At 34.4% G+C, this 12,901-nt stretch overlaps 2 protein-coding genes across 2 annotated transcripts in view; one reads left to right on the top strand and one right to left on the bottom strand.

The window, feature by feature from the left end:
* Positions 1-12,901, top strand: part of LOC109063851 (CD209 antigen-like protein D) — a 108,356-nt gene that overhangs the window by 48,605 nt on the left and 46,850 nt on the right. The window lies entirely within an intron of this gene.
* On the bottom strand, positions 1,134-4,153 carry LOC109056597 (C-type lectin domain family 4 member G-like). The gene is made up of 5 exons (XM_042717257.1): positions 3,248-4,153; positions 2,498-2,884; positions 2,283-2,404; positions 2,097-2,200; positions 1,134-1,687 (listed from the first exon to the last, which is right to left on the bottom strand). The coding sequence occupies exons 1-5, from the start codon at positions 3,366-3,368 to the stop codon at positions 1,552-1,554; spliced, it is 870 nt and encodes a 289-aa protein (XP_042573191.1). The 5' UTR covers positions 3,369-4,153; the 3' UTR covers positions 1,134-1,551.

Raw genomic sequence — 12,901 nt, 5'->3', positions numbered from 1 at the left:
GATTGTACACACAAAAAATTATTTGTATTTTTGTGTATTTCCCATTCATTTCCAATGGTGGTCATTTTTGACTGCAAATAACACAAGTGTGACAATTTTTTATGACCATTTAGCTTTTTCGAAACAAGTCCACTTCTTCTTTTTTTTTTTTCACATAGCGACTGCCATAAAAGTCATCAGGTTTCCTACCATTCCACTGAAGTACTGTTTTTAAATTTCAAAAATAAACAAATAAATAAATAAATAAATCCGGTCTAAAATGACTGAACAACATAGGAGAGTTAAATATCTTCATCTGTATGCAGATATTCCTCAGCTCCTTTGTTGTTATGTTCAATATCCCCATTTCCATCACGAGATAAAAAATACTCAGCCTTAGACACATCTGTATTTCTGCTCTTTCCTCTGTGTTTATCTCTTAGTTAAAACTGAACTGAGATAAAAACAGTTTATGCTGGAATAGGTATCAGTTCCCACAGGTCTATACATTTTCTTTTAAACCATATTAATCACACTGTGAAAACTATCTTTAACACAGTGCTCAAGTGTATGAACCTTCCTAACAGTGAGCAGAAAGGTGGTGACACTGCACATGAGCTGCTTCCAATTTCATAAATTGCACATCCTCATTTTGATTCTTCACTTTATTTTTTCATGTCTTGTAAGAATGAAGAAATGCTGCCTCGTGATCCCTGATACTCTGAAGTGCCCCTGATTCTACCAGTAAAAGATTTAAAGCCTCAGCGTATGAATAGCAGTACCATCTGCTGGCTCAGCCAAACACTGGAAATAAACCAAAGAGAACTAAAATGGCATTTGATAAATGTTTTGTTTGTTGAGGAAGAGCTCCAGTACACTGACCTCACAAAACAGTTCTTCAGTTGAATCATGGAAGTGCTTTGAGTCATTAATGTTTTGTTTGATCTTTAACCATGGGGCTGGTTTGAGGCAAACTACCTTGTAGGTTTTTTTTATTATTATTCATAAATGTTCATAGCTGGAATCATTTTAAGTACTACCAAATTAGATATTTACATGTTTCAATCTACTGCAAAAACACTTTAGCATCACTTCGTCCTGCTGGACTGGAGGAAACCTGTCTATAGAGCAATGCAAATAAAAAAGCAGTTTACTATGGTAATTCACCATTTTATTCAAAGAAAAAGCAAATGAACTCAAGAGCAGTTTTATAGACACTCAATATCAGAATAATATGGTGTTACAGCAATCTGAACACTTCTGTAGTCCACTGTGATTGTCACCTCAACACTTCAGACCGACAAACGAGACACATGATAACAGTAGAACACGATCATATTAATATAGAGCTGCTTGTGATGGAGCAAAACATGAACACATCAGAGGATTGGTGTTCCATCACCATTATTTACATCATAAGAAACAGGATATTTTATTTGTTTATTATATCTAAGAGAATAGTGATCATCTCATTATCAGCTGGTAATTTTGTATATTTGGCAGAAATTTTGCAATCACAATAATAATTCCATAAGATCATATAAGTAAAACCAAAACAAGACAGGATGAACCTTATTTCTCACAAATCCCTTTTCTCTTCGATGAACATGGGAGATCATTCCAGTTGTCCAGGATGGAAGAAAAGGCCATAATTTCAACACAGTCCTCATTTCCATCTTCGTCATTCGGCTCACCTTCAAACCAAAACCTGAACATGGATCAAATTTCAAATTATTCAGAATCCCAAATTTTCAGTTATAACATCCCCAAAGTTTTCTCATTTAGGAACCAGGAAATAAGCAGATACCTTTATTTGTAACTAACAAATGGAAAAGTCACAAAGAATTCATTATAAAATAGCCAACATTATTCACAGTACCACAAAAGCACGTTTCACAGGTAGGTTAAAGTAGTAAAGTGAAAATGCAGAAAACTAAAACAGAGAAGACAGTTTATTTATAGCATATTCCTTTAATTGTGGCTGTTGCCATTATTGAGTTTTTAGAAAAGATATCTCCAGCTGTTTTCTGAAGGTTGTGATGGTCTCATTTTTTTAATGAGAATACAAAAGACTAAAATAAATCAGCAGTGGTTTTTGTGAGTGTTTTAGCTCTTACCCCTGATTCAGTGGTGAATTATCCACCCATGTCAAATTGCCCTCGCTCACTATGTCAGACAACCCAATCCACGCTCTCTCACTGACTAGGGAAGACATGAGCCTCTGTGTGTGAATAAAAACAGAGATACAGTAAGTGTGATTCTCTTGTTCATTAACAGACATAAACTCACTCACACAAACTCACCTGCTTCTCTATACTTTTGATAATGACCAAATCACCACCACGATCCCTGCAGTACTGTCTGCTGGCATACCAGCTCATCGCCTTTTTGGAAACGAACAAGCCATCTAGACTACACTGATTTCCTAATAGAAACACACTCTTTAAAAACTCTATACATAAAAAGATAACGAAAACTATGGGGGAAAATACTTATACAAAAACAGATTTATACTAACCTCCTTTAGAAACGTTCTTCTTCAGTTCATCACTCAGATTCGTGACTTTGCTTTCAAAATCCGGATTCCTCTGACCCAAAGAGTCAAAATCTCTCTGTAACTGGTCTTTCTCAGCAGTGAGAACATTGACTTTGGTCTCCAGCTCCAGGTTCTTCTGAGTCAAAGAGTTGAAGTTGTTCTGCAGTTGGTGTTTTTCAGTCATTAGATCAGTGTAATTGTCCTGTAAGCTGTTGATGGTTTGATTGAACTCTTCAGCTGTGTTCTTGTAACTCTTGATCAGGTCTCTCTCTGCTGTGATGGTGTTGTGCTGCAGTATGATGAAGACCAGCAGAAGAACACAAATGAGCCCGAGACCCACTGTGATCAACACCAAACATCTACTTCCTCCTGACAAACACGACCATAACACACAAATATTAGTTAATACACTGCATTATTAGAAATAATGTTTAGATAATCTACCCTCGTCTTTGGATTACAGACATGCCTTTTTACGTTCTTTTCACATACTTTGATATATCAGCATAATTATGTTATCAGAAAAATCCAGTTGAAAAAAAAAATAAACAGAAATGTTATTTTGTTTTAATATGTTTAATATTTTAATGTATTTATTATGTGTTAATATATTTAATACACATGTAGAAACTTTGAGTTGAGAAAACAGTGACTGAAATGGTATATTTAACAGTTCTAAATACCTTAAACATTACTAAAATGTTTCTTCTTCAAATGAAACTTTCTACTTACTGCACTGTAGAGCTTTTCTTTTAGCTTTGATGTAACTCAGTGTTCGAGGTCCAGTAGTCTCTTCATCACTTTCATAAATGGCCTCAAATTCCATGTTTTGCTCCTGTGTCTTGTCGTACATCTTCACTGATTAGTTGTGATCTTTAGAATGATCACTGATTTTTTTTATTATTTTTTTATAAAGCCTAATATTGCTAAATTTACACAGGAAGTGATTTCATTTGACTCTGGCCTTTAATAAGGATATAGACTTCCAGTTTGAAACTCTCCTCAGACCCAGCCACATGTACGGAGTTACAAAACTATGTTAGCAGCTACAAAATCCAAGAGGAATCTGCGACCACACAAAAGACCACCCTAAGCATATTGTGACGTACATCTGAGTTAAACACATAACCAAAAATATCTATGCTTTGGTTGTTCTTTGGTTGCGGACAATATCTTAATTTAATTTTTTTTTTGGTCTTGGTGAAGTGTTACATGTTTGTGTGTTTTGAGTTTCTGTTGTGACCTAATTTTGCCTGTCTTGATGAGTTCATTGTTCCCACCTGTTGTGTCATTAATTATGTGGATTTCTTTGTTTTAGACTTTGATTTCTAATGTTAAAAATTAGACCATCAACAAGAAGATTTGCTGAATATGCAGCTTTTCCACAAACCCCATCAGCACAACCACGAAAGACACTTCTCACAAATACATTATATTAAAAGAATATCCTCCTCATCTCTGATACTTTCCTTGAATTTTCACTTCTGCTTCTGCAGTTTACTCTTGAAACTATTATACTGCTGCCAGTGTTTTTGATTACTGAATTGCTTGTGACATTCCTCATTAAACAGATGAAAACTTTGAGTAAACATTAGGTGTTCTGATCACAAATTATTATTATTATTATTATTATTATTATTATTATTATTAGTATTATTATTATTTTTTTTTTTTTTTTTTTTTTTTTTTTTTTCAGGTTCTGGGCTGAAAGTGAACCGAATAACTATCATGGTAAAAAATGAGGACTGTGTTGAATTGATTATTTCAAAACAGTCTGAACAACTGGAATGATCTCTCATGCTCTGATAAGAAAAAAAGGGATTTGTGAGAAATAGAGTTGCTATTACTTGTCTTTAAATATCTGTCTGTCACTTGTTGGTCTGAAGCGTTGAGGTGACAATTACAGTAGACTGCAGAAGTCTAAATGTGGCCCTGATTCTCCAATTATTCTGATGTCGAGTGTCTGTAAAATTGCTTTTGAAATGAATTGCTTTCTCTATGAATAAGATGGTCAATAATCATTATTACCATACTAAATTGCATCTTTGTTTTTATTTCATATTATTCTTGTGAATCTGCTTCACTGTCCTTGATTGACATTTAATCAGTGTTATATTGTGAAGAGAGGCTGATAAAATTAATTCTCAGATCACTTTTGGTTTCCACGTCCCTGGTTTTACCTGTGCTTTTGTGCTTTGTGAGTTATTGTTTATAGAATGCTGTTAGTGGACATCATAATACACATGTGCTTAACAGACAAAAAAAAAAAAAAAATCAATATACACTAGACATTCAGAAGATGCTTTCCTGTTTACTGGCCAACACAACATCAACAAATCACATGCAATTACATACATTGCCCTGCTTTTATACACCTGCCGCTCTGCATCTTTTCAGGGTTGCGCAAAGCCACTAGAAGGCAATCCTGCAACCAGTAACGGCTAAAGCTAACACTTCTGGTCTGGCAGTACATGGGAAAGGAGACCAGAGGCTGTTGTGATGGATGTCAATAGAGGAGAGGCTTCACTACACTGAATAAACAGCTTTTTAGAGGAAATGGCTTATCATTTAATGAATCTACAGCCTATCTGCTAATCTTCAATCTTCAACTTGTTTTACACTAAACAATACTATTGGATTCAACTATTTTTAGATTTTATGATGAAAAAAAAATGCTCTTTTATAAGAGAAGACTTTTCGCGACAGGTGGGATTCAGCTTACGGCACTTCTCATTCATTCCAATTGTATCCGTAAACGGAGATTGAGTGTCGAACGACTCTGACTGAAAATCCATGACATCAAGGCTGTAATGTGATAATGTAACTTGCTAACTAGCACATTATTAGGAAAGGTGATTTGCAACGATTCATAAAAGAACCTTATACTCACTTCTTCTGTAGGGGAGGCGGATCACGAATGATTTGCGCGAACATAAACACATTTAGGTAGATCGGAGCGCATTCCCTTCAAAAACAAAGCTAATCCACTGCATCTTCAGCGGCTCAGATGTCGGGAGTAAATGACGACTGCTATGTTCATCATTACATCCAACAACAGAACACCTCGATCGCTTAGGAACCATTCTTGTCTACTCCTGCTCTGGCGTCGAAACTAGTGATGTGTCGTTCACGAACAAGCTTGCTCTAAGAGCCGATTTTTTTGTAGCGAACGAGAAGTGCCGACTCCTGTCGGGGAGAGCTGAATCTTCAGCCAGAGACTTCTCTTTTAACCTAATTCAGCAATTGTGATTTAGCAATAATAGGCGCCTTATAGTTAATGCAAGATGCGAGAAAGAGAAGTAGAAGTGAAGAGAAGTGTGAAAGTATAGAAGAAGCCCCAAGTCAGGAAGTCCATACATTCTTATACATTTCAGTGAGATCAGATAAGAGAAGGGTAAGCCCCCTACAATTGTGTTTAGTCATGTTTAACCATCCATAGAGTATTATAGGGAGCTTATTAAACCTGCACATCTGGAACTAAAATAAACATACATCTTACATCACACAATTGATAATATATGTTGAGAATACATGCTTAATTTAATTGTATAAATAATAAATGAACAAATGAGTAAGTAAAAAGTAGCACCCAAAAGTCATTAAGATAACTTCAAAAGGCAATTCATAATACATAATATCTGTATGAATATGACAATAATAATAATATATAATTATATTAACCTGGAAATATTTAATTTTCCATTCACCACCACATATCATCTTGTGAATCTGCTGTTTTTCCCCTTCATGTTTGGTGTCATGATTTGTTAAAATGATCTCAATTTCACAGCAGTCACTTATATTATGAGAAAGATTAAAACTTTTGAAGAATCCTGCTCTGCTCCTGAGGGGTTTGTCCCCCTCAGAGTCTGTGAGAATGGTTATCTATCTCCAGCCAGGTGGGACCGTGGGTCATGAGAACCTATAAAAACCAAAAGGTCTTTTATGTTTTTACAACTGATTTGAAGATTTATTTGTTTCTGGTCTGGGTATATAAGCAAAGTGGTGTTATTGTCATTTGACCCCCCACAGCATATGTAAATCTCAGGAGCTTTGCACTAGAATTCACATACTGTTGTGTGTCTCTGTACTGTCAAGTATGCATCTCTTAGATCCAATCTTTGAGCAATCAGTGTTATATATTTATCTGAATTGGAACTGAATTTAACTCTGAATTGGCTTCTAATCGTTTCATTATGTAATTGGTGTGATTTTACCTGACTAATAATAAATTGTTATTTACTTACATAGGCCACAAGCAGAAGTATATATTAATGTATAGAAGGTGCAGAGAGTCATTCATGCAAACACAAAACATGGTAACACACATGATATTTAAATAATGCAATAAACTTTCATTAAACAACAGAAGATGTAACATAAAGCCCAAATATACATAACTGATAACAAAAACTATTAAAAAATATGATTATTTAAACAAAATACTTTCGAATGTGGAGTGTCATGCAGGGAATTCTGGGAATATCATTTTACAGTTTTTGACTGTAAATTATACATTGATTTGTTCTTTTTTCCTTCTAAAAAACTGTAAAATTAACAGCATATTACTGTAAAATTACATGAAATGTCTGGTTAGATCTTTTCTCCAATAGTATGTTCCTGCACAACCGGAGGCTCCTTTTACACAGTTTTTCCCTGTATATAGTACGGGAACTTACTGTTAACCTATTAACAGTTTTTATCCCTACACTTTAAAAAGTGATTCTCTATATTAACTCAATAAAATTGTGTCAAAAGATTACAAGCAATATTATTAATTAAATTTAACACATTTTAATTAATTAGAATTAACCATTCAAAATGAGTAGAATAACATGAAAAAATTAAGTAAAATTTACACAAAAATATTGATTTCAGTGGACAAAAAACAAACAAACAAACAAACAAAAAAAACACTATGCTAAAGAATACTATGTTATGCATGCCAGGCCAGTAGTTGGCGATCATGAAACACCCTTCGAAAACATATGCATGCACACGACGTCAAACTTTTTACAAATTCACATTTTTTGATAGATATGATACAGGCATCATGTTCAAAAGGTTGTGTCTTAAGGCCCCCAAAACAGAGTTATTAAAGACACCTAAAGTTCACGAACAGAATCACTGAAGGAGAAAAATCAAAATTTTGGTTACCATTACGGTGGTCAGTGTTTGCTTTAGTTGGGCTCCTGACCCTTGATGATTTAATATTACATTTTGTCTTGCTGTTGTAACTCAGTTATAACAGCTAGACAAGCTAAGAGAAAAGATGATCAGGTGGTGTTGGTTATGCTTTTACATAATCTTTGTTTTACCTGAATATCTGAACTCATTTAGAGGCTGATCTCTGAGTTAAATTAAGATTCATTATAGCAGCGCTGTGATTCAACAGTAAAAGACCTGGAATTTTCAGTATAATCCAGAGTTTAAGAATTCTGATTAAAACAAAGAGAGGGGAACCTTCTTTTGGCACAGAGTGACATCAAGAACCAGCGTATGAATCTCAAAAATGGTGACAAACAGCATATACAGATGAACTGTAAGCATCGCAAAACAAGCTACTAAAGATATGTTGCTCATAATTTATTCATGCTGCAAAGCATAATGGGAACGATAAATGAGTTTTGATTGGTGGAACCCAGAATGCAGTGCAACATGCTTTTTGAAGGTCACCATTGTTGAGGTTCTCAGGCTGATTCTTGATGTCCGTGTGCCTAAATAAAATATTCTTTTCCTTTATAAAAGGTTTTGATCAGAAGTGCTTCTAAGAGTTTCTCTGAATATGCTGTAAATACCAGAACTTATATTGTACAACCACAGGGCACCTGTTATTGACAAGACACACCCAAGTCAGAAACCAAATGATGATGTCAAAACAAATAACACCACCTGATCTCATTTCCTTCTTGGCTTGTCTAGCTGCTGTATCACAACTACAGCAAGAAAAAGAATGTTTAAAACTATATATGTTTATGTTCAATATTATATATATATATGTTCAATGTGTTGGTAACCAAAATTTTGATTTTTTTCTCCTTCAGTGATTCTGTTCGTGAACTTTAGGTGTCTTCAATAACTCTGTTTTTGGGGGCCTTAAGACACAACCTTTTGAACATGATGCCTGTATCATATCTATGTAAGCAACAAAAAATGTGAATTTGTAAAAGGTTTGACGTCGTGTGCATGCATATAATGTTTTCGAAGGGTGTTTCATGATCGCCAACTACTGGCCTGGCATGCATAACATAGTATTCTTTAGCATAGTGTTTTTTTTTTCTTTGTTTGTGTTTTTGTCCACTGAAATCGATATTTTTTTGTGTAAAAGTTTACTTAATTTTTTCATGTTATTCTACTCATTTTGAATGGTTAATTCTAATTAATTAAAATGTGTTCAATTTAATTAATAATATTGCTTGTAATCTTTTGACACAATTATATTGAGTAAATATAGAGAATCACTTTTTACAGTGTAGCATTTTTACAAATTTTTACAGTTAAAATTACACTTATTTTTGTGTATCCATAAACGGAGATTGAGTGTCGCACAACTCTGACTGAAAATCCATGATGGCTGTAATGTGATTGGTTATTAAGGGACACGTGATCCAAGTTAGCTGTTACGCTTTCTCCAATAGGCTGTATCAAATATAATTTTTACAATTATTACTAAATTAATGACAGTGACAGGATTGACATCTTAGTCACTCACAGGACTGACCAGAATAACAAGGATGAAAGGACATACATTCTTCAGCACACTGCACATATTTGTTTATATAATACTGTATAGTTTTAACATTATAAACGGCGTTATATTGTTTTGCACTTACTTGGCATAGTTGTGTGACAGTAGTAAACAGTCAATTTTTTTCAGTTTAAGTCAGTTCATTGTTGAGTTAGCACATTTCTAGGAGATATAATATTTTAAGGGTGTTGTGTGTCCTTCTGTTTGTCTGTGCACAAATTTCATGGAATGACCCATTTACAGTCTATATAAGCTATCCTATAGGCAGGCTCTCAACTAATTAGTGTGAAAAGAGGAAAAAGACAGCTGTTTTCAAAAAAATAAGCGTACGTTTAAAAATATATTATGTAATTTGCATTAGTTTAAATTCTAAAATATTTAAACTCGTTTTTCTTTCTTTTGCTTTATTCCTTTAAACTGCTGAAGACAGCTCTTTTAAAAACTACAACCATATATATATTTTATTAAAAGAAAAGTATTTTCCATTTCACATTTCTGCACTTTCACTTCTGCTACAGCTTCTGATGAATTCATCTTTGTGGTACTGACAGGGGAGTTTTTTTCCTCCAATAACTTAATGGAGAAGTCAGTGTCTCCTCAGAAAACAGATGAGAGCGAGAAAAAAAACACTTAAATAAAACAATGCAAATATTAGGCCTACAAATGTTACAAATCATAAATAAATATCACATCTGATGTGTTGTATACATATGTGCCAATGTACCATTGCATTACATATGCAAATATAGTCTAAAATACAGCAACTTCATTGGCTGCAGAATGTGTTGTTGCATTAAGGTGGAAAAACAGTGTGTACTGACATGGGCAAATTTCACACGTTCTGTTTAAAGACTTTTGGCCCCTGTTCCTGCGGTGTTTACCGAGCTTTGATGACTGATGATCTGAGAATAATTTGACTCGTAAAAGAAATGATGAACATCAGTTAAGAAATTAAATACACCTTATATTTGTTACTTCGTTCTTTAATAATTCTTTTGAAATAAGTGCAAAAATGCTTAAAAAGCAAAAAACTGGATGAGAAATATACATTACTTTGTTACAACAAATAGAACAATAATTACATTGTTATTATACATAAAAAATAATTATATTGGTCGTTGCTATTGTTTTCTTGATAGTGTAAGTAATGTTAATTTATTTAATCTGAAAAATGTGTTAACATGAAGTATAACTGGAACATGAATTTATGTAAAAAAAAAAAGTATATTAATAAAAAAAATAATAATCTTGGTGCTGATATAATTGAGCATTTGGGATTCTGAATAATTTAAAATCTGGCATATTTTATTCTGGTCGTAAGACTTCAAGTTACGAGTCTCTGGCAGATCAAACTCACGGAGAGCAGGGAATACAAAAGAACAGTCTTTAATATACTGTATATCCACTCGGAAACAGGCAGGAAAACTCAGGAATCATACAAGCAAACGTGTAACATAGACAATAACTGGCAAATGACCTGTAAACACAGGGACTAATGGTGTTTTAGCTCTTACCCTTGATTCAGTGATTATCCACCCATTTCATGTTGACCCCATTCTCTGAGTCAGACAAACCAAACCACACACTCTCCTTGATGAATGAAGATATGTGTCTGTGTGTGAATAGGACTACCAAGGCATTCATTAACAGACACACACAAACTCAAGATTTAAAAACTAGGAAAATGAAACTTCTTGTGCAAGAAAACTATTTGTACTAACCTCACTTATTAGTGGCCTGAAAGTGCTGCAGTATGATGGCAGCAATCAGTAGAAGACAAATTATCCTTAAGACACAGACTGATTGGCCTTAAAAACCGTCTTCCTCCTGTCAGACAGGAAGAGAACACAAACATATTTAATTATAATATTTACAAAAATTACAACAATGTATCAATTTATAACAATTAATATTATCATAAATGAAGCATTTATTAATAAATTAAGTATTTTTATAATGGCGAACATCTTGATTTACGACAGTAAAATATGCAAACAAGATCATATGGTGAAAAAGTAAAACTAGATATATATTTTTTTTTCATGAAATCATCATGACATCATCTCTGGTTCAAACTGAATTTTCTTCTTACTGTGATTGCAAGCTTTTCTTTCATTGTCGCGGTGTGTTTGAAGTCCAGTTGTATTCTTAACACTTCTGTATGTAGCATTATCATAAAAGTCCTCTAATTGCATTTTTTTTGTTGTTGTTCTTCTTCTTTTGTGTCTTCCAGTATGTCTTCACAGATGAGCTGTGGTCCTTAGAATGATGACTACTTTTGTTTTAATGGTACTTAACCTATGAGGGAAGTGATATCATTGGACACTGGCATTCATGAAGAATATAGACTTCCAGTCTGAAACGCCTCAGACCCAAATTATGACTGTGTCATTTAACCACATGTAGTGAAAAAGTCAACAGTCTCTTAATCTAGAAAATCTAGATTCTTCATGTCAAAGTGTGCCGTAAATAAAAACTTCTTGTGCACAACATCTTTATAAAACTGTTCACATGGTCAAAAACACAATCTGTAGAAACAAAGGGCTACTTTAGTCAACAGTGTATAATGTAACAATCAGTGAATCAAGACATAGAGCTGTAGTCAAGTCCAGCTTTGTCGAGTCCAAGTCAAGTCCAAGTCCAAAAGTTTAGAGTCCAAGTCAAGACCGAGTCCAAAGAGGTTCGAGTTCCAGTAAAGTGAATGTTCAAGAGTTTGTAGTGATAGTCAAGACCGAGTCCAAATGAGAGAAAAAAAGGATCCTCTTCAAGACCACATACTTAACTAATGTATGTGATGCGAGAGACAGCATCCTATTCTAAGAAAATAATTTTACATTATTATTTGTAATGATCAAAAAGCATGTGCAAAGTAACAACTCTGTAGGACAGGGGTCTCCGAACTAGATCCTGGAGGGCCAGTGTCCTGCAGAGTTTAGCTCCAACTGGCCTCAACACTATCTGGATGTTTCTAGTGTGTCTAGTAAGAGCTTGATTAGCAGGTTCAAGTGTGTTTAATTAGGTTGGGAGCTAAACTCTAAAGGACACCGGCCCTCTAGGACCGAGTTTGAAGCTGTAGGGTCGAATTATTTTTATGTACTTTATTTACATTTTATTTACTTTATAATGCTGCATGTCTGTGGTCAAAAATTAAAATGACTGATGCCTTGGTGCAGCACACACACACGCAAAGCTCGGGATATGACAATGCGCGCAGTTAAGGCTAGAAGGGATACGTTTGGCTCTACTGGGCATGCGCACATAAATACAGCGAAATTTTTGTCATACTAGAGCTTGTCGGAAACAATCGACTACTCGAACATGTATTAACCATAATGCATACAAAGAGTTTGCAAGTGCATGAATTTTAGGATTACAATATTGCGTGGAGCTGTTACTTTCTATGACCTTATCTATGTTGTATGTAAAAATATGTAGGCCTAATGTAATAATTAGGCGTGTGCCTAATTATGCCTAGTTATGCCTAACCTGGATAATGGCTTCAAAAACGAATAACGGACAAGGAATAATTCTGCCTGAATAATCGGCTGAAGCTGGCACAGTCCGGTGTTTGCTAGATAACAGCTGAGTCATGTGATCAGCGCAATAGTATACACAGATCTCTATAGTCACGAGTGTGA

This window comes from Cyprinus carpio, chromosome B1 (assembly GCF_018340385.1).
Source record: "Cyprinus carpio isolate SPL01 chromosome B1, ASM1834038v1, whole genome shotgun sequence".
In the NCBI taxonomy this organism is placed as follows: domain Eukaryota; kingdom Metazoa; phylum Chordata; class Actinopteri; order Cypriniformes; family Cyprinidae; genus Cyprinus; species Cyprinus carpio.
This window is presented reverse-complemented; position numbering and strand designations above follow the sequence as displayed.

Coding starts and splice junctions, on each gene's coding strand:
- LOC109056597 (XM_042717257.1), bottom strand. CDS start 3,368: ATGTACGACAAGACACAGGAGCAAAACATGGAATTTGAGGCCATTTAT. Junction 2,405..2,497: donor GAAGAACGTTTCTAAAGGAG/GTTAGTATAAAT, acceptor TGTTTCTATTAG/GAAATCAGTGTAGTCTAGAT. Junction 2,201..2,282: donor TCAAAAGTATAGAGAAGCAG/GTGAGTTTGTGT, acceptor ATTCACACACAG/AGGCTCATGTCTTCCCTAGT.